The following is an 18878-nucleotide window of genomic DNA, read 5'->3' as shown; positions in this document are numbered from 1 at the left end:
AAAATATTAAACATTTCTTATTTTATTCTACTATAATAGCTAACTATAGGTGTTATTACTCTCCAATTCAATAAATGTATGTCAATATGAATGTCCAATTCTATGAGCATTAAATGTATTTTTCTACTAAACCCACTACAAGCCAGGGGGAGAACAACATTGACTTGCAGCCCTACCTTCAAACATAACTTGACCTTAAACATATATCTAATCTCGATCTTCCACAAACACAACCCGACCTTCCAACTAAAAACCCCAACCTAGACCTCCTTCCAACAGATCTTCCAACTAAAACTCCCAATCTAGACCTTCCAACAAAGACTCCGGCAGAAACTCACGACCTATACCTTTCAACAGAAACTCCCGACCTATTTGAACAACTTGAACAAGAACAAGCTAAGCATTATTCTCCTGATTTTAGATCAACCGAGCATTTTCGAGCTTGATATTCGGGGCTCAAAGTAATAGAATTGAGTTTGAAGTTCCAAAATTTAGTGTCGCTTTTACTTGATGACACATCCTGAGCTGAATCTTAGGTAACTCATGAACCCTTTGTTAGAATACTCCTTAACTAAACTACCCGAGAAAAACCTAAATCAAGTTATGAACCCATGATGACCTCTAAACCTAAATATTCAATAAATAATTTCGTATCTTATCATAGATTGTCAAAGATATATGAATCATTTGCAAATCAATTATCTTGTATATATGTACTTAACAATGTGCAAAAAGCCATAAAAGACCTGAGTGGAAAGAAGTAATTAACGAAGAAATAAATTCTCTTCGAAAGAAAGAAACTTGGGAGGTTGTAGATTTACCAAATGGAAAAAAAACATGTTGGATGTAGGTAGATCTATACCATTAAATATAAGGCAGATGAAAATATGAAGAGATACAAAGCTCGACTGGTTGCAAAAGGATACATTCAAATGTATGGGATAGATTATGTACAGACTTTTGCTCCTGTGGCCAAGATAAACACGATTAGACTTATTGTATTTTTAACTGTAAATTTGAATTGGTCTCTACATCAATTTGATATAAATAATGCTTTTCTTTACGTCAATCTTCAAGAGGAAGTGTACATGGAGTTACCTCAAAGATATAGACTTCAGGATGAAGAAAATAAGCAAGTTTATAAGCTAAAAAATATTTGTATGGATTGAAACAATCTTTGAGAGCTTAGTTTGGAAGGTTTACAAGTTCAACGAAGGCCTTTAGCTATAAACAGAGTAGTTCTGATCATACTCTCTTTGTAAAACATAAGGAGGGGAAAATAATTATTCTTATTATATATGTCAACGTTATGATTGTAATAAGAGATGATGTTGATGAAAAGATAGCCTTACAAAACTATATTTCTAAAGAGTTTGAAATGAAAGATCTTGGTGATCTCAATTATTTTTTAAGGATTGAGGTACCATGATCTAAGCAAGGTATTTTCTTATCTCAACTAAAGTACACTTTAGACTGACTTAAGGAAGTCGGTATGCTAGCATGCAAACTAGTTGATACTCTTGCTGGTGAACATATTAAACTCGTCATATTTTTCAATCAAGTCCCTACGAATAAAGAAATATATCAGAAGCTTGTAGGCCAGTTGATGTATCTTGCACATAGTAGACCAGATTTAGCAATATTCTCTAAGTATATTGAGTCAATACATGCACTCTCCACGTGAAGATCATATGAAAGCTATTCTTCGTATCTTACAGTACTTGAAATCTTCTCCAGAGAAAGACATAATATTCACCAAATGGACAATTTTGTCTATTGAGGATATACTGATGCATATTGAGCTGGTTCTATTGATAATAGCCGATCAACAGCAGGTTATTTAACATTTGTTAAAGGAAATCTTATTACATGGAGAAGTATAAAATAAAGTGTTGTAGCTCGATCAAGTGCAAAAGCCGAGTATGGAGAGATGGCTAAAGGTGTTTGTGAGTTACTTTGAATTAAAAATTTACTACATAAACTCTGAGTTCCACATATTAGTCCTATGAAACTATATTGTGATAACAAAGCTGCTTGTGATTTAGCTCATAATCCAGTTTAACATGATCGGACAAAACATGTGGAGATAGACAGGCACTTTATTAAGGAATAATTAGAAGCTAAGATAATTGAAGTCCCTCATGTTTGATATAAAGATAAGCTCGTCGATATCCTTATCAAAGCAGCATCAAGTAAAATCTTTTACCGAGCATTAGACAAGTTGGCCATGCAGATCCCTATGCACCAACTTGAGGGGGAGTGTAGAAGATTTGATTTATTTGATTTGTTAGTTATCTCCTAAACAATATATATCTCTTACCATATATGTTCCTATCTTTTAGGAATATTTATTTTTCTTTCTAGTTTGTATTGTAATAAGAGTCTTGTAAAGAATAGTCTATATAAGTCTTTGTACTTGAGTAATTCAATAAGAGAGAATATTGAATAAAGTTTCTGCAATATATATAAATATTTCGAGTATAGTTCGGGCCGGGGACAGGATAGAGTAGCTTAAATCCATTCTCGCTCAGTCACTAGTAACGGGTCATGTATTCTCCGCCATGTTTAGATTGGGTTAGGAGTTTAACCACATGTACTGAGTAAACTGCTATCTCAACGAAAATTGATATATCCAATTAATAATGACAAAATCCTTTATTTTTTATAACTCATTCCAATCTCAAATTCTTTTTGCTCCAATACTATTTTTCTATGCAATTTTAGATCTTTTTATTTAAACATATTACAATTTGTGTCGATACAATGCTACTCCTTTTTTAAAAAAAGGAAAAGAAATTATAGTCCTTAGTTTTATTGAGGGTGATTAGTCTAAGGCACAATAATAAATCCTTCAAAAATAATAATATATTGCACAAGCATAAAAGGAACTGGAGGGATTTAATTTTTTTATCAATAATATTATATATAAATTTATACTAAAAAATAGAATATTGAGATCATATTAATTGCTATAACTCCTTAAACTCTAACCAATGGGTCATATTTAGTGTACTTTGTGTTAATTAAATGGGTAATACAACATAGCTTACTTTTTTTTTATCTCACCTTTTATCTATCTGATGTAGCATTTAATGCTTTTATAAAATTATTTTTTAATATTTTAAAATAAAAAAATAGTTTATAAAAGTATTAGATGACACATCAGATGGGTATAAAACAGAATAAAAAAATGTGAAATTTTTAAGATTATCAAAAAATAGTTTATAAAAGTATTAGATGACACATTAGATGGGTATAAAATAGAATAAAAAAAATGTGAAATTTTTAAGATTTTTCTAATTAAACATGTCATAGATTTTATTACCAAAGAAAAAGTAATAATTAACTAAAAAAAAAATGATTATTAATGAAAATATAATTTATGTCTAAATTATTATAACTGTCTCTCCAGAATGGACAAATAATCGATTAGTTTATTTGTGTATAAGCTTTATTTTTAGGTTTTTTTAGAATATGTTTACTTGTAGAAAAAAAAATCTTTGCTTTCATTTTTTTAATATCAAAATTGTTTATTTTTATAAAAAATTTATAAAACTTCTGAAGTATTTTCATTTACTACTGTATAGAAATTTTTTTATTTTGTATTTGAATAACAATTTAAATTTAAAAGGTAAACTTGGAAAAAAGGAAATGAACACTCCTTATTTTTATTTGAAAACAAGCATGTTTTATATAAAGAAAAATATAAAAAAAATACATGTTAATGCTTGTTTTTTAAAGTTTAGTTATAATTTTGAAAATATAAAAAATTATTTTCTATTTTTATTTAAAAAATAATTCAAATAAATATAAATATTATTTTCATTTTCATTTGAATCTTTTAAAAAAAAATCACTTACATTGTATTTGGTTGAAATTCATAAAATCTATGAGATTTATTTACAAATTCAAATTTTAGATGCTTTGAATAAAATAAAAATTAATTTAGAATTCTATATAATTAAATTTGTATGAAATTGGTTATAGCTAAATTAAATTCTAACAAAATAAGTAAAATTTTTAAATGAATTCTGCATTAGTTGTGAATATATTTTATAATACTAAAATATTTCTTTCAATTTTACTAATTTTATTTATTTTTTAAATATTAAATTTTAACTACACATAATATAATATTGTTATATCATAAATAAACCGGCCCTTAAATTCTCTCGAAGTATCTCCCGGCTTGATGTAATTAGAGAGTCCTCGAGTGAAAATGACAGAAACTGCTTACTCCTTTTCCAAATAACATTATTATAAATTATTATTATTCTAAACTGATTACTGATTTCCTATTTAAAATTCTGATCGGAGCTTTTGAGCAACCTACTTGCAGCAAACTAAAGTATCTCACTCTGAATAAAACTCCTCAAACTCTTATTTTTATCACTTGAGTCCCCACATTTTCTAAAGCTTCCTACACTAGTCCTTGTACCGATGCATTTTTACTTTTTAGTTAACAATCACAATTGCCCAAATGTTATTTGGAAGAAAAAAAAAAATTTACAACGCACAATTTATAACAAAAATTTCAAGATCAAAAGTGTTAAATTTTCAAAAAAAGAAAAAAAAGTGAAATGTTAACTTATTGGTAAAAAAATTAACGCCCATATGAAATTAATACGATAGTCAAAAATTCATTAGTCTAATTAAGGCACATCCTCTCTAACATAGTGGAACTAGAATCTCCATAATAACTTTTTTTTTTCTTCCTTAATATTAATACTAATACCTAAAAGAGTTGACTTTTATGAAAGCAGCCTATTTCTTTCTTGATTTCAACTTTTGTTTATTTTGATTTAAAAAAAGAAAAAGAAAGCATATGTAAAAAGTTGGTTTAAGGCTGCAAGATTCATGAGTATATAGGGTGTGTTAATAGATTTAATGTTGTTCTCTTCTTTTCTTTTTAAAATTTCTTTTTTTTTTTTTTTATAGAAAGAGATGGAGGGAAAAAAAAGAGAAGAAAAAAGAGATAAAAGAGAGTAATTAAAATAATTATGAGGCTTTCATTTTCTTATTAATTAATAAAGCAATTGTAAGTCAAGCACTGCATTTATTAAAATATAGGATCTAAATGAATAAAAAATTATAAGTTATATACTAAATTACCCAAAAGGATTAAAAGAGTTTATTTGCTCTTGCTCGAAAAAGTAGCCAAATTGAACCTTATTTCAAATAAATAACAGATAAAGGATCACTTTCATCAATGAACTTGTGTCTAAGGTTAAGTACATCCAATTTAAACATTTTCAGTAAATAACCTCTTGAATTTATATATAAGGATCAAATATATCAAATTTAAATATTTTCAGCTCAATTTAAACTTTTTTAAAAGCGAAATAACATTAGACTTTTAGATTTTAATTGAATTATAAAAATTAATAATAACTTTTATTTTATTAATTTAATTAAAACCTAAAAATTTAATATATCAATAAGTTAATAAAATAAATATTATTTTTAATTTTTATGTTTCAATTAAAGTCTAAAAATTTAATATTATTTCACTTTTTGAAAAAATTTACATTAGATGTATTTAACTTTTAGACACAAATTTAGAGGTTATTTGCTGAAAAAAAGTTTAAATTGAATTTATTTAAGTATGAATATAAATTTAGAGGGCAAATTAACCATTTGTCCAATAAATAATCATTTGCAAATGACTCTATCGGGGGAGTTAATTTTATATCGGGCCGGGCCAATACTAAGGAAGTATATTATCTAACCCATAAAACGAATAGACGGAAATAACCCTGCAATGCAAATTCAGTTGAGGAATAAACTCCAGAAGCTTCCCAAAACCCCTTTAATATGAAAAACCCTACTAAAAGAAAAAACCCCATTTCCAAGAGAAGTCTCACAGTTGGAGCTGTTAGCTTTCTTTGAAATTCCTTGGCTTCTTGAATCATGCACAGGCTATCTAGGCGTTCCGTTTCTGCTATCCTGCGCACTGGTGGCTCACGTTACCGGACCTTAGCTTCTTCCCCTCTCTCCTTTTCTTCTCACTTTCCTGATACGGTACTGTTCTCAAATTCACTAATAGAATTGCTTTCCACTTTTGGCCTCTCAATGTGCTTAATGATGATTGTTGTATGATTTTTGTTAATTTGGGATGTAATTCTTTGGTAGTAATTATGAGTCATGTGTTGAACTATTTCATGTTCTTTTCGGTAATCTTACCCTGAAAAGCTTAACTTCTGTTTTGAAGCCTTGTTTAGGAAAAATCATTCTCAAGTATGTAATTTAACTTTTGAAAATTATAGCACTTATGATAACATTTCATTTCCTTTACAATCTCCTCCTTTTCTTTTTTAAATTGAAAGAAATGAATGGAGAATTGACTAAATATAATTTAGTTAAATTATTTTCTAATCGTTAAAGCGTATTAGATTGTACTAAATAACAGTTAGACAGCTAGTTATGGGTTATGTGCAGTGTACTTTTCTTGATGTACTTGATACAGAGTTGAATCAGTTTCTTAGATATTGTGCATTGACTTAAAATCGACATTAAACTCTGATCAGGCTGTAGACAGTGATTACAAAGTCAGATGGTACTCGGTGTTAACTAATGGGAAAACAATACCAAATAAAGCTGGACCTTCGGCTCATCTAAGTGGTTTTTATTTGGGTAGCCGATATGAATCCACTGCGGCAGAATCTGATGCTTCATCTCCTCCACCACCAGTGGGTGAAAAATATGAATATCAAGCTGAGGTACATTTAGGGCCAAGTATTCATTTTAGAAATAGGTAATCTTAGAATGGTTTTAATTTTTGCTTCTTTTCTGGTGTTGTCATTGACAGGTTAGTCGCCTCATGGACCTCATTGTTAATAGTTTATATAGCAACAAGGAGGTATTTCTTCGTGAGCTTATTAGGTATGTTATGATCTTTTACCTCTTCTTTTCATTCATAAAATATTGGTAGAGGCTGATCGTGCTTTGTGTATTGATCATGTAATGTTGATGGAACTAGTGATGTTTGATTAGCAAAGCAAGATTTGGATATGACCACTGAAGAGCTTTAACAGTTGAATAAAATAAAATTGCAACTTCTCTGTTATTCATTGTTGAATTAGATAACAGCAATGTCTCTAGCATCTAACTTTTCGAGTTTATATATTTACGTCCGCAGCAATGCAAGCGATGCCCTAGACAAGCTGCGATTTCTTGGTGTCACTGAGCCTGAGCTTTTAAAGGATGCTGCTGATCTTGACATCCGTATTCAAACTGATAAGGATAATGGAATTGTAACAATCATGTAAGCTTTGTGGACATTGCAAATTTTTGGTTATTTTTCTTTCTTCCTGTTCAATTATTTCAATTTACTGTCCTTCTTTGCAGTGATTCCGGCATTGGTATGACTCGGCAGGAACTAATTGACTGTCTTGGAACTATTGCTCAGAGTGGAACTGCAAAATTCTTAAAGGCATTGAAGGTCAAAAAGTCAAATATCATGCAACTGCTATCTTGTATATTCAAATATTTGTTTTTTTTTTAAAATTTATTTTGGGCTTTTTTATGGACTTGAAGGATTTTTATTCTTTAACAGGAAAGCAAGGATGCTGGTGCTGATAACAATTTAATTGGTCAATTTGGTGTGGGCTTCTATTCAGCTTTCCTGGTTTCAGAACGGGTGTGATATTAACCAAAAATAATGAAACTTTTATATGATTACTATCCCAATGCTGATTTAGCTGTTTCCTTCTGATTTGTTGATTCATCTTATTATTTGAAGGTGGTTGTCTCAACAAAAAGCCCAAAATCTGATAAACAATATGTTTGGGAAGGTGAGGCCAATGCCAGCTCCTATGTCATTAGAGAGGAGACAGATCCAGAGAAGCTTATTCCTAGAGGAACTCGCCTTACATTGTATCTTAAGGTCTAGCTTCCTTATTCAAAGTGGCTCATTTCTATCTTACTCAAATTTTAAAGCTTACTTTATCTGGTTCATTCTTTTGTCTACTTTCAGCGTGATGACAAGGGCTTTGCAGATCCAGAGAGGATTCAAAAGCTTGTGAAAAACTACTCACAGTTTGTGTCATTTCCAATATACACCTGGCAGGAAAAAGGATTAACTAAAGAGGTATCTTTCCTTTTAGGAAAAAGACTTGCTAAAGAAGCATCCAGTCCTAATCTTATCCTTTTTTGAATTGCATATGCAACATCTGGATGTCATATGTGGTTGAGATTTATTAAGTTACACAATAATGATTACTTATTCTTTAATGAATGAGCTTGGGTAGATCTCATTTCCAAAAGCTAGCTCAAAGGAATAGGATGTCCAATTTACATATATACACCATAGCATTCCAGCAACTTAACAATGTGGGACAAATGCAATTTCTAACATTCTTAATGCATGCATTCAAAGTTTGGGATTGTCAATATCTTAAATGTACTAAATAATAGTAATAGTAATAATAATATATAACAAAATACACTTATTTCAGGCATTGATCTATTATTTTCTGCTCTCTTGCAGGTTGAAATTGATGAGGAGCCAACTGAAGCCAATAAAGGTGAACAAGATGAGAAAGCTGAGGTATGATGCATACCCTGCTTAACCACTTTGAACGATCCTCCAATCTTTTAAGATCTTGTTTGTAATCATTTCATTTTGCCTTGGTTGAAGCAGAAAAAGAAGAAAACAAAAACTGTTGTTGAGAGATACTGGGATTGGGAACTCACTAATGAGACTCAGCCATTATGGGTGAGTTAAAAGATTGATATAGTAGGATGTTAATGGTGCCTGCGTAAGTCCCATTCTTGTAACAAAGGCATCGTGACAAGTCTTATGGTATGTGCAGCTTCGCAGCCCTAAGGAAGTATCTACAGAAGAATACAACGAGTTTTACAAGAAAACCTTTAATGAATACTTGGAGCCATTAGCATCCTCACATTTCACAACAGAGGTAATAACAATTCCATTTTAATGGTGATCCTTTCTTTAGCTAATATATAAAAGTGATGTATACAATATATGGGATATCAAGTTATATTTGCTTCTACAAAAGGGTGATAATTATTACCCTATACCAAGGGATATTGGGTGATCTAAACTTTATGGCCAAAGATAAATACATCTGTACTGTCCTTTGACATTTTTGCTAGTGTGACTTTATGTGTGGTTGTAATTTCCTATTTGCCTGTCCTCAGATTGTGCCTGTTATATATTGCTTACTAATCTAATGATGGTTGGCTCCCCAGGGTGAGGTGGAATTCAGGTCTGTACTCTTTGTGCCAGCTGCTGCTCCAACAGGAAAGGATGACATAGTTAATCCCAAGACAAAAAATATCAGACTCTATGTGAAAAGAGTATTCATTTCAGATGATTTTGATGGAGAGCTGGTAAGGAAATGAGATGCTCCATCACTCTCCTACCTGAGAGAGAGAGAGAGAGAGAAAGAAAGAGAGACATCATATGTGACCTTGCAGATACTAATCCTTTTTTGTTATTGTTAGTTCCCTCGATATCTAAGCTTTGTGAAAGGTGTTGTGGACTCAAATGACCTACCTCTCAATGTTTCACGGGAGATCCTTCAAGAAAGTCGCATTGTACGCACATGTTAATTGTTCATTTATTACCTCAATGCTTATGTGACATTATATGACATATCAGTATCTAAATACTTTCTGATGGTTATTTGTTTTGCTTTCAATGAAGGTACGGATCATGAGAAAACGCTTGGTTCGAAAGGCCTTCGACATGATTTTGGGAATATCCATGAGTGAGGACAGAGAAGTATGTTCTATTCTTTAAATCAAGTCTACTGGTCTTTTTTATCTAATTAGAAACTTTGATTCTCCAATCTTTCAGACATCCCAGTGGAAGATTTTGTTTTTTTTTTCCTTCTCCTTACTATTATGTTCTTTTAACCTAAGAATGCAATGTTCTTTTGTTGTAGGATTATGAGAAATTCTGGGACAACTATGGCAAGTACATGAAATTGGGTTGCATTGAGGATCGTGAAAACCATAAGCGTATTGCACCACTGCTTCGATTCTTCTCATCCCAGAGTGATGAGGAGATGATAAGCTTGGATGAGTATGTAGAGAACATGAAACCCGATCAGAAGGATATTTATTACATTGCTTCAGATAGTGTGACCAGTGCCAAGAATACACCTTTCTTGGAGAGGCTGGTTGAGAAGGATCTTGAAGTATGTAAAAGTCTTAAGACTTTTATAACTCGCTGTTTATATTATTTCCTCATGCATCATTGATGCTCTTTTCCTATTTCTTCTGTAGGTGCTTTTCTTAGTTGATCCCATTGATGAGGTTGCCGTCCAGAATCTGAAATCATACAAGGAGAAGAACTTTGTTGATATCAGCAAGGAAGACTTGGATTTAGGTTATTTTTCTGAAACCTTGTAAATTATTTGGAATTTTAATTTGATTATTGGATTTAGTAACTGTTCCTCCCATGATCATTTATTGTGGACGCTTCCGACGTATTGGATCGGCTGTTCTTGAGAACACTAATTTGAGTCTTGAGATTGATCTTTCTTAGCCTACCCGACTATTAAATTGGGTACAACAGTTTTTGATTGTAAGTTTTAGTTCGCCAGTTTTTAGTTGAGTCATGAGACTTTTGTAGAACATCAAAAGAGACCTTTTTTTGTTCAATCAATTTATGCTAGATTATTTACCTCTGTTCAGGACAATATAATTGGAATGTTTTGATTTTCAGGTGATAAGAACGAGGAAAAAGAGAAGGTGATGAAGCAGGAGTTTGGCCAGACTTGTGATTGGATTAAGAAACGTTTGGGTGACAAAGTTGCTAGTGTGCAAATTTCAAACCGCCTGAGCTCCTCACCCTGTGTGCTTGTATCTGGAAAATTTGGTTGGTCTGCCAACATGGAACGGTAAACTTACCCTTTGTTGCTTGTGTGAGTGACATAATATAAATATCTTTTTAACATGCATATATGATTCATAAGTAAGTTTCTTATAGGCTCATGAAGTCGCAAACCATTGGTGACACGTCTAGCCTGGAATTCATGAGGGGCAGAAGGGTGTTTGAGATCAATCCTGAGCATGCAATAATTAAGAGCTTAAATGTATGGAGGACATTTTCTCTTTCTCTCTCTCACGCGCACACATGCAGAGACGTGCATATGCGATAGCACTTTCATTGGACCTACCTAGTAACTAGTGAGAATGCCATTTTCTGAACCTTTTAATTGATTGCAGGAGGCATGCAGGGCTAGTCCAGATGATGAAGATGCCCTAAAAGCTATAGATCTTCTTTATGATGCAGCTTTGGTCTCCAGTGGCTTTACTGTAAGTATCGAAGTTACAACCCATAATAAGGAATCTTGTAATTTGCTTGGTAATGCAGTTTATGAAAGTATATTGGTAATTATAAAGTTGGCAATACTAAAAGTGACCTGGAATTTACACTAGATTGTTCATGAGCCCTGCCTTAAAACCTCCAGTTTTGTTATTGTTTTAACTTGTTCTCCCATTTTGTGTAGCCTGATAACCCAGCACAGCTTGGCGGGAAGATATACGAGATGATGGGCATGGCAATTTCAGGGAAATGGGCAAATACTGCTGAGTTCCATTATCCAGCATCTTCTCAACCTCAGAATCACAGCGCAGAGACATTAGAAGCTGAGGTGGTTGAGCCAGTGGAATATGGTAGTAAAAAATGAAGATGAATGAGCAGAGACATAATTTTCGATTCTCCATTTCCGTGTTTCCATATGAGCACAATGTTTGAAGGAAAAGTTTTAGGCCTTATCATAAGTGCCACTGGAAGTTGGATGTAATGTGATTGGACTTGCATTTCTGCAGTCTTTCGTAATTTACATAGTATTTAGATAACTCACTGGACATATACGAAAGTCCTTTTTTATGGAAAAAGAAAAGAGAAAAAAGGAAAAATTTATTTGAGAGATCTTTATTTGAATTGCTTCACTGATTTGTTGTAAGCTTCCTCTTAGTTTTATTTCTGCATTTATGAAAATTCTATTTAGCCTTTAGCTTGGCGGAAGAGTTTTATGGAATTGGGATAGTTTTGAGCTACAGATTTTTTCCTATGATGAAAATAATAATTGAATTAATTCTGTTAATTCGTAACAATGAGAATGAAATTAATTTTATTTTTAATTGTATTTGGGATAAGTATATAAACATATTATAGAAATTTATTGATGTTAAAAAGTGTTCGTGTTTGGTAATATAAATTTAAAATAAATTTACTGATTTATAATTTTATTATTTGATCATTAAAATTTATTGATTCAATAAACGTTTTGAGTTGTTGAGTTTTAAAATTACATTATCAAATATAAAAAATATAATAATAGTAATTGATCAGAATAAAAATGACTATATTTTTATTAATTCATACTTTTTATCAGTAAAATATTTTTTTATCATAATTTTAAATCTGATTTCTTTTTATACAGAACAAATAATATAATTAAAAATTATCAAATAATAAAATTAATTTTTTTTATATTTATTTTTAAATATTTTTTTTAACTGATCACTATGTTTGTATTATAAATATGCAGTCATGAATAATTCGGCTAAACTAAACAGGAAAAGAAAGGTAATATCTTATATTCGGTTTTAGTTTAGTATTTTTATTCGAAATAGTAATTGAGTTGGTGTTCATGAAAAGGAAAATCACGGATAATTATTGTTGTTATCATCATCATATTACTACAGTTTGCATATAAGCATTTTATATTTGGGAAGTGATTTAAAAAAAAAAAAAAATCTGTGGTAGTGGGAAAATCTAACAATTATCATTGGTGTATTAATTAAATTATAATAATATTATCCCGCTTAATACGTTTTGATTATTGATTAGCTCCATCAGATATAAAACCAAAGTCAAAAAAACATCAAGCAAAGGGACGACAGAACAACCGGTTATTGACTCCCCAACACACCCAGTCCCTTTGACAGGTCAGCCAATTTTAACGCGCTAGAGCCCGTCAAACCCCTCGGGAAACGACCGGCTCACCCGGTCATTCCAACGTTGAAAAGAATAATATTCAATTTGAAAGAAAAAGAAACTCTTTCTTTCTTGCAACATCTCCTTTTGCCCCTGGGTAGCTGTTTCTGGGTTTCTGCTCTTCTCCTCTCTTATCAATACTCTTTAAGGATAAAATGGTCATTTCATCCCCTCTTTGATTTTTCCTCATCTTCTTCCTCACTTTGTCCATTTCTCAGCTCGCCTCATCGATCGATCTGCTCAGCTCGGTTGCCGCAGGTCACTTCTCTTTCTTTTTTCTTTGTTATTTATTTTTCTTCCTGTTTGGTTGCTGAGAAAACAGAAGAAGAAAATTAGAGGAAATGTGGAATTTCCTTTTTTTTTTTTCTTTTGTTGTTTTTGTTGTCGCTGTTCTTTTAGGTTTGGAGTAATTATATTTAGCTAAAATTAATAGTTAATATCCCAGGTTACTTAGTTTTGGGTACCGTAGTGGATAATTTAAACAAGATTTCTAAGTCTCAGTAAGCAAACAGATCTTCTATGTAATTTTTTCTGCTTGTTTTAGTGTCTCTCTGATCTACTCCTTTTCATCCTAACTTTGGTTTTTTCTTGCTTTAACTTAACTGTTTTCTCTTCTCTTTTTATTTTTAATTTTAATTTTTTGATTCGCAGTTGCTGTTTTTATAGACTAAGATTATTTTACTGAGGCTTTTGAGAAAAAAGAATTATACTTATAAACTGATTTATTTTTCGTGATAGTTATTAATTATAGCTTTTTTGTTTCATTTATTTCATTGGAATCTTTTGCTTTTTCTCTTTTATTTCTTTTGGCTAGCAATGTTATATGCTTTGTTGGGAATGAATTATGTGCAAGAATTCAATTTCTTGCAGAATCACCTCATTTATTGCATGATTTCATTTCATTAAAATTGCCTTCTAACGTGCTTTTTCTTGAAAAAACAAAACAAAGTATAATGATTAAATTCTAGCAACGATGACCTTTCCAAATATGAGAAGTAACTAAATGGAACTCAATTGAGTTGAATTATTGCATTTTTAACTTTATAGTGATGATGATTGAAGTTGATTATGTGGCAATGACAGGTCAAGAAATAACATTGATTGATTGATGGGTACATCATCTGGTTCTAATATCCAACAGCCATCATCAAAAATGTTGCCTCCACGTCAGCAGCCTCGACTGGGAGGACTACAAACTTCTCTTTCCCTAGTATCCTCAGATCATCCTCGCTCGTCTCCCGATACCCAAGAACCCAGATCGAACTCTGATAATATTCGTGAGTCCCCCACTGAGAGTGCCAGTTCTAGAGAAACTTGGCCTGCTGCTGATGCTGTTGCCATGGCAAAGAAAATGGAGAATGGAAAAGCTGAAAATGATTGCCCTGAACAGTCTGTCATTCGCCGTGTTTCCAGTGCTGATAAAATATCTCTTCGTGATATAGCAAGAGAACGAGTTGATATTATTTCTGAAAAGATGCATCGCTTGCCTGATGAGTTTCTTGAAGAGCTAAAGAATGAACTTCGTGCAATACTTGAAGGAAATGGCGGTTCACAGCAAAGAGAGGAATTTTCGATTTTGCAGAAGTTTGTTCAGACTAGATCTGACTTGACAGCTAAGACATTGATTAGAGCACACCGAGTCCAGGTTGAAATTCTTGTTGCAATAAATACTGGAATTCAAGCATTTTTGCATCCAAGTATTAGCCTTTCTCAGACATCCCTCATTGAGGTATTTGTTTTCAAGAGATGCAGAAATATTGCATGCCAAAATCAACTTCCAGCTGATGATTGTCCTTGCGGCATTTGCACCAATAGAAATGGTTTTTGCAATCTGTGCATGTGTGTGATCTGTAACAAGTTTGATTTTGAAGTCAATACTTGTCGTTGGATTGGTTGCGATCTGTGTTCTCATTGGACTCACACTGATTGTGCTATTCGTGATGGACAAATTTGTATGGGCCCATCAGTTAAGAATGGAGCTGGCCCAACTGAAATGCTTTTCCGATGCCGTGCATGCAATAGAACATCTGAGCTTCTAGGGTGGGTGAAAGATGTTTTCCAACATTGTGCACCAGCATGGGACCGAGAGGCTCTAATGAGAGAACTAGATTTTGTCAGTAGAATCTTCAGGGGAAGTGAAGACCCTAGAGGCAGGAAGCTTTTTTGGAAATGTGAGGAACTTATTGATAAAATGAAGGGTGGACTTGCAGAGTCAACAGCCTGCAGAGTAATTCTGATGTTTTTCCAAGGTATATTCTTTTTGTTAAGCACCAAGTATTAAAGGTTATTGGCCTTTGCAAAATTTATTGACCAGCACATAGGTGCAAGAATGTTGGTTTGGGCAATCTGCATTGGCTGCTGTTTGTTTCCAATTACTGCTACCAATTTTTTCACATGCTATCTTGTTTACAGTGTTGGCTTCATTGTTGTGATGTGGTTAGAATATAATCTTTATACTCTTATGCTCCACTACAGATATTCTTATTTGGTCTCCCTTTGCACCCATACTGTACATTGTAAATCATGTTTTACAAGTTCTTATAGTATATATAGAAATAAAGTTTCACTAGTGGACTTGCTGCATTTTTCAAAATGTAGAGGGAGCTTTACTGATAAGTAAGAACATAATTACTAGATTTGGATGAATCTTGGTATGTTCATTTTATGGTTCACTTGTTATGTAAGTGATTATCTCATTTCAGTGAGAACCTCATTAGGCTCAACTTACTCTTGGGAGTCGGATCATTGCAGATCAATATGTAGTCTTTATATTCTGGTTTTTATTGCTTGATATTCATCATATATGTTGTTGATCTATTATCTATTACTTAGAGAAGCTTCAATTGTTGCTGCAATGTCTGAGGTTAGTTTGGCCCTACAAGAACTCGTAAACATTGGTCCATATAAGGTTATTCTGTGCTCAGGCAGTAGCAAAATCAATAGCTGCTTACTTCAATTATGTACTCATTATTTAATTCAGAAGAAATCAAATGAACTGAAATTAAATTAATTAATTATGTTCTGTTTTTCAATTACTTGTTTTATTAGAACTCGAGGTAGACTCTCCAAAAAGTTTGGAAAATGGGGAGGGTGGAAGGCTAATAGCCCCACAGGAGGCATGCAACCGAATTGCTGAAGTGGTGCAAGAGGCCATAAGGAAGATGGAAATGGTGGCTGATGAGAAGATGAGAATGTTTAAGAAAGCCCGCATTGCTCTTGATGCTTGTGATCGGGAACTGGAGGAGAAGGCCAAGGAAGTGACAGAACTAAAACTAGACAGGCAAAAGAAAAAGCTACAAGTAGAAGAGCTGGAGAGAATTGTGAGGCTTAAGCAGGCAGAGGCTGATATGTTCCAGCTCAAGGCCAATGAAGCAAAACGAGAGGCTGAGCGGCTGCAGAGGATTGCTCTTGCTAAAACTGACAAATCAGAGGAAGAATATGCCAGCAGTTACCTCAAACTTCGATTAAGTGAAGCTGAAGCAGAGAAGCAGTATCTGTTTGAGAAGATTAAGCTGCAGGAGAGTTCGCGGGCATCACAAAGCAGTGGTGGGGGTGACCCTTCACAGGTGTTGACATATTCCAAAATTCACGACTTGCTCAATGGATACAATGGCCCCCCCAAGTCAGAATTGCGGTCAAATGAACGCCATCATTTTAGGACAAATCCCTGAGAAAATGCTTTCTCGATTGTTATATATTAAATTAACTATGTGATTTAGGAGTGTCACTTTGTTTCTGAACAAGTGTGAATGAAATGCTACTTGGTTTCATTTCATTGTGGAACTTCTTAACCAGCAGCTTCACTATTGCTAGGAATATAGCAAAAGCTGCAGTGAATTTTTTTTTTTTTTTTCCATACTGCAGTTTCTCTGCATGAAAATGTATTATACATTTGTAGCTGTTGCTAGTTTACAGTTGAATTGTCCTCGTGATGTGCAGTTGCACCTCTTATACATGCGTTAGTTAGGATCATGTCTAAACATAAAAGTCGGATCATTTCTATAAAATGTGTGAATTCTTTCTACTTAGTCTCTTCCTCTTCCTAATTTTGTGAAGGAGAAATAACTTGTAATGACAACAAATGCCACCAATGTGCTGTAAGTGTTATTATTGTTCTCGGTATTTTAAGCTTATTATACGTTTGATAATTTTTCTGTTGAACTAGCTGAAAAGGAGAGCTTTGTGCAAGCGCATTGAACTGCTAAACTAGTGTGTTTAAACCTGATAAGGTGCACAAATGCAAAGTTTTCTTGGCATTTATTTTTTCGGAGCATGAGCATGATAAGCACGCTATGGGTATTTAATGCAGTGCAGGGCTCCTTTTCCATTGACGAGACGGAGATTTTGCCTTCCTGACCTTTGCAGAGTCCATGAAGTCTCTATCGGGGTGGTTCTGTTGTTGCCTTGTAGGATTATCACCATTGCGGAATATCATGGCAGCACTGATTCCATGGCACCTTATCAAAGAGTTGAGACATACATTTGGGGAGACAACTCTAGCATTGTTCACAAACAGACCGGTTCTTCCACCGTTAGTAACCCTAAGCATCCTGTTCGGAACACCAGTGGGAACTAGAGTTCCATTGGGAAAATGTAATAGGTGGCTGATGAGCAGTGCAGTCGGGATTGAATGACCGAGTATGAAATCCTGGAGACTTTCCAGCCTCAGAGCAACTTTTGATAGTTCCTCATCACTCGGCATCAAGAAAGTTATTTCTCCGTCGCGCAGAGAGTTGGGGGAGCCATTTAGGATCTTAAGGAGGATTACGAACCCGTGGTAAGCCGATGTTCTCATGTCATCCATGGCTACCTGCAGATCAGTTTGGTTGATTGGAGTTGGGGTAGGATTTGTGGTTGTGGGTTGAGAGTTTACGACTGTAAATATGGGAAGAAGGACGAGAAACCAGAGAGCCATTGTGGAATTATTCGGCGGTACGTTTCTTGTTGAAGCTCAAATATATATAGGAATTTTCTTTTTGTTTTGCTTTCTAGTTCTTGTGCAAAATGTGTTCATGAAACGCAATATATATTTCTATAACGTTAGTTGGTTGGTAGTTTGTGCATGATAAAATAGTAGGGACCGCCTCTTTTTCTTTATTCTTTTTTCTATTTTTCTTTCTATTATTTCAATTATTCTTATACAAAAGGCAGAACTGAGTGTCATAGATAGGGATGTCCATGGAAAGTTTATGAGGAAATCTGCCCAAATAGGGTGGAAATTTTCTGCTTTCTCCCCCTGCCGAGTGGGAATGGGAGTAAATTCTTCTGCCCTTTGTCTTAAAATCCATTCCCTTGGGATATATAATAAAAAGTATTGTTTATATACTAATATATAAATAATTTTTAATTTGTTTCATTTTAAGTGCGATCACGATCATTAGAATAAATATATATTAAATATCAAATTAATATGAAAAGATATAATTTTTTAATTTTTATAATAAAAATTACGTAAATAGTAAAGAGATCCAGACTATTAATTTCACTAAACCTAAATTAAAAGAAATTATTCGATGATTAATTAAATTGTACTAAATAAGGCAAAGAGTGTATTTGATGAAAAATTGAGATAACATGCTAGATTTAATTTTGGCTAAGGATATATTAAATTTAAAATATTTAATTAATAAAAAATAAAATAATCGCAATTGAAAACTAAAATAAAAAATTTGAATATACTATTAGAAATAAATGCTAAGAAATGATTATGCGAAAAATTGATAAAAGGACTTTGTGGTGGTCTATTTTGTTTGATTGATTGATCGGCAAGAGGGTATTCCATAGGTATGTCCACCCCTGAGCTTGTTTCTCAATAAATTCTACTGTCTCAAAACATTTGTACTGCCTTCTAACTTCCACATTTTGAACATATTCTAACTCCCACATTCCACTCATATAC

The 18878-nt window shown here is 32.9% G+C and overlaps 3 protein-coding genes across 3 annotated transcripts; 2 read left to right on the top strand and 1 right to left on the bottom strand.

The window, feature by feature from the left end:
- Positions 1-5795: 5795 nt before the first annotated feature.
- On the top strand, positions 5796-11993 carry LOC8273552 (heat shock protein 90-6, mitochondrial). The gene is made up of 20 exons (XM_002531651.4): positions 5796-6021; positions 6528-6719; positions 6809-6882; positions 7139-7264; positions 7348-7441; positions 7556-7639; positions 7742-7885; positions 7976-8089; positions 8489-8548; positions 8642-8716; positions 8814-8918; positions 9214-9354; positions 9469-9561; positions 9671-9748; positions 9912-10166; positions 10255-10357; positions 10697-10871; positions 10961-11066; positions 11200-11289; positions 11484-11993. Exons 1-20 carry the CDS (start codon positions 5911-5913, stop codon positions 11661-11663), a joined length of 2400 nt encoding a protein of 799 aa, XP_002531697.1. The 5' UTR covers positions 5796-5910; the 3' UTR covers positions 11664-11993.
- A 1046-nt stretch (positions 11994-13039) lies between these two features.
- Positions 13040-17003, top strand: LOC8273553 (OBERON-like protein). Its single transcript, XM_002531652.4, has 3 exons — positions 13040-13237; positions 14063-15228; positions 16028-17003. The coding sequence occupies exons 2-3, from the start codon at positions 14088-14090 to the stop codon at positions 16648-16650; spliced, it is 1764 nt and encodes a 587-aa protein (XP_002531698.1). The 5' UTR covers positions 13040-13237; positions 14063-14087; the 3' UTR covers positions 16651-17003.
- Positions 17004-17209: 206 nt separating this feature from the next.
- On the bottom strand, positions 17210-18219 carry LOC8273554. The gene has a single exon (XM_002531653.4). It carries the CDS (start codon positions 17892-17894, stop codon positions 17280-17282), a length of 615 nt encoding a protein of 204 aa, XP_002531699.1. The 5' UTR covers positions 17895-18219; the 3' UTR covers positions 17210-17279.
- Between the last annotated feature and the right edge of the window lie 659 nt (positions 18220-18878).

The sequence above is a fragment of the Ricinus communis genome, chromosome 7 (assembly GCF_019578655.1).
Source record: "Ricinus communis isolate WT05 ecotype wild-type chromosome 7, ASM1957865v1, whole genome shotgun sequence".
NCBI lineage: Eukaryota > Viridiplantae > Streptophyta > Magnoliopsida > Malpighiales > Euphorbiaceae > Ricinus > Ricinus communis.
The sequence above is the reverse complement of the archived record's forward strand: the minus strand, read 5'-3'. Positions and strand labels throughout refer to the sequence as shown.